Here is a 2864-nt window from a genome sequence, read left to right as displayed (position 1 = left end):
GCCCTCCGCTTGACTACTGCGCTTAACATGTTTTTTTTTTTATTAATTTTGTAAATGTTTATGTATCTGCATCATCAAAAGGATATTAGACCTCTGTATCAACCCATAATCCCATATCGGTGCATCCCTGAGTTGTAGGATCATTAGTAGACTGTTGTAGATGTTCTGTTTTTTCTCAGATTTGAGTCAGACTGAGTTTACAAATGCTTACGGTGTGCTCGGTTACCATGGAAACACGTGCCGGTGCTTCAGCAGCGGTCACTGAAAAGGCCTTCTAAAGAAATAAATGTTAAATAGTAAATGGATTGAGGTTAAATGGGTCAATAAATAATGCTTCTAATGCAGATCGCAGAACACTGACGACCCACCGTGTATATTTTTTTTTTGGGCCATGTGGAATTTTTGGAGTGGGAATCAGTTTAATTGGTGGATGTGTTATTTCTCATTTTCTGAGATTGTGTTCAGAATATTATGAGATTATTTAAAGGAATAGTTCTGCAATAAAAATCGAATTCTTCCGATTTGCCACTGACCTCAGATGGACGTTTGGTACCTGGTTATAGCCCTTCTTTAGTTTAGAACGGGAGGTGCTAAGCTAAATGCTGCTAATAAATGCTGAACTTTGAACTTTATAGTTTTCAAGCAAATACGTTTGGATTAAGGCATGTATTTAAATAAATACAATTGGTGACGGTCTAAGTCCAGTGTTTGTTAGCAAGGTTAGCCTAGAAACTCTTGTTCTAAAGTAAATAAGCAGTTTTTAAGCATCAGATATTGAAGATTTCTTGGTTGATTGACTGCATCTGGGTCTGTAGTGAATTTCGTTTTCTTCATTAGGAATTGTTTTCCAGTCTAATTCTATTGGTGGATGAGAATTACCCAATTTTATTGCTTTTATGAAGCAACCAATGAGCGAACTTGTCGTCCAGACACTTTCACTGGATACGGTCACTTACAAATGTTCTAAAATTGAATTAATCTTATAGTATCATTATTAACGTCTTAAAATGAGAGAGGTTTGGCTCGACGTCTCCTGCCGTGGTCGCGTTTTTTGCAGTGGAAAATTCCCAAAAATTGTTCATGGTCTCCACAAATCCCTCGGCACGGTGCTTAAGGTTGTTCTGCGAGTTGTTTTGGAAGCGCAGCGCTCCGATCACTCACTGTCTGATCGATGATGTTACTGTGGGCCCTCAGGGCTTCGGCTTCGTGACGTTCGAGAGCAGCGCAGACGCTGAGAAGGCTCGAGAAAGGCTGCACGGCACCATCGTGGAGGGCAGGAAGATCGAGGTGAGTCCCCCCCACCCCCACCCCCCCTCAGTCTCTCTCTCTCTCACTGTCTCTCTCTCGCTCTCTCTTCTCTTGTGATGTCCTCACATCTTTCACACCAGTGACTGACTGACTGCTGCTCCGAGAATGTGCCTTGTATTGCCTATGCTTCTCTAGTCCAGCCGTGTGCATGTGTGTATGCGAGTGTATGCGTGTGTGCGCTTCTGTGTGGAGGAAGGCGTGAAGCATGTCTGGAGTGTTTGGCATGTCGTCTTCAGTCGGATACGAAGTGCATGGCAGAATGTGGGGTTTTTTTCTTTGTTACTGCTCATGTTTTGGGATGTCTGGGCCGGTTGCACCAACAGGGACTTGCGTCCGGTGAAAAGGCAGGTTGGTCATAGCTTTCTGGCTTAACCTGAAGAGCGTTGCACCGACTCTGAATCCGATGAGAGCCATTCATTCACCAGAGAACCAGTCAAACGGTGGGATGTAACTGTAATGACAAAAGTATTGGGACATGCCTCTTAATCATTGACTTGACAGGTGTTCTAGTCAGTCCCCTTGCCCCTTACACACATTAGGGAAAGGATTGGTCTGGGTTCTAGAGAGCTCACTGAACTCCAGCGTGGTTCTGTATGTAATAGGAGACACCGCTGCACCAACAACAAGAAATTTAGAATTTAGACCCTCCCTCCTAGATCTTCCTCCATCAGCTGTGAGTGGTGTTATTATTGAACAGTGGAAGAGTTTAGGAGGAACAGCTCACAGAGAGCAGCTCAGTGAACACCGAGTGTCTGTCAGACCACGTAAAGTTACAGAGCGGGGTCAGGGCCGAGTGCTAAACTCAGAGCATAGTCATCAGACTCCAGACCTGCTGTTAAAGGAGGACCAGCTCCATATTAATGCCTATGGGTTTAGAATGGGACGTTAAAAAAAAAGCTCCTGTAGATGTAATATGTAGGTGTCCCACTACTTTTGTCCACATGGTGTAACACCTAAACAAGTCTTTGCAAAGGTTTGGGCACCCCAGTAAAATTTTCAGTTATTGTAAATACAAGATGGACTGGTCTCCATTTTTGACCAGGGGTGCCCAAACTTTTGCTTGTCCATATAGTTACAGTGACCGTTCTTTTACTGGACGGCCACCTTTGCAACACCGCTGGGCAGTTATTCCTAGTTCCACAAGGCGAGGCTCCAATCTCTATGAATGGGGACAGACCAAAATCCTGGAAACTGATCTCCACATCGATGGGGGCTTTCCCTGCAGGCCCGCCGGCCCTCCTCCACTCACAGCGTAACCAGCAAACCTAAGGGCGGGACTTTACCCATAATCCGACGCCACGTCGAGCGGTACGAGAACTCCCCTTCATATAAATATAGCCAGCCTGTTGGCCGGTCTTCTCGTTTAGAACGTCTCGAGAACGTCTTCAAGCAACACCGCTTGGGTTGGTGAGACCACGAAGCTACGACCAACTTCCTCAGCAGTTAAGACCCTTTGGTGCAACCGCCGCCGCCCTCCTCTTTGGTGGCCCTCTCTTGGCTGCTGGGCTCGGGCCACCGCTGGTAGGCTGTAAGCTCCTGGTTCTAACGCATGTGTG

At 45.8% G+C, this 2864-nt stretch overlaps 1 protein-coding gene across 1 annotated transcript in view; it reads left to right on the top strand.

Moving 5' to 3' along the window:
* The first annotated feature begins 1080 nt into the window (after positions 1-1080).
* The window catches only part of rbfox2 (RNA binding fox-1 homolog 2), a 21916-nt gene continuing 20132 nt past the window's right edge, over positions 1081-2864 (top strand). The window contains exon 1 of the mRNA XM_072682906.1: positions 1081-1287. Coding sequence (XP_072539007.1) covers positions 1081-1287 — 207 coding nt within the window. The remainder of the gene's footprint in view (positions 1288-2864) is intronic.

Source organism: Salminus brasiliensis, chromosome 7, assembly GCF_030463535.1.
Source record: "Salminus brasiliensis chromosome 7, fSalBra1.hap2, whole genome shotgun sequence".
NCBI classification, from domain to species: Eukaryota; Metazoa; Chordata; class Actinopteri; order Characiformes; family Bryconidae; genus Salminus; species Salminus brasiliensis.
This window is presented reverse-complemented; position numbering and strand designations above follow the sequence as displayed.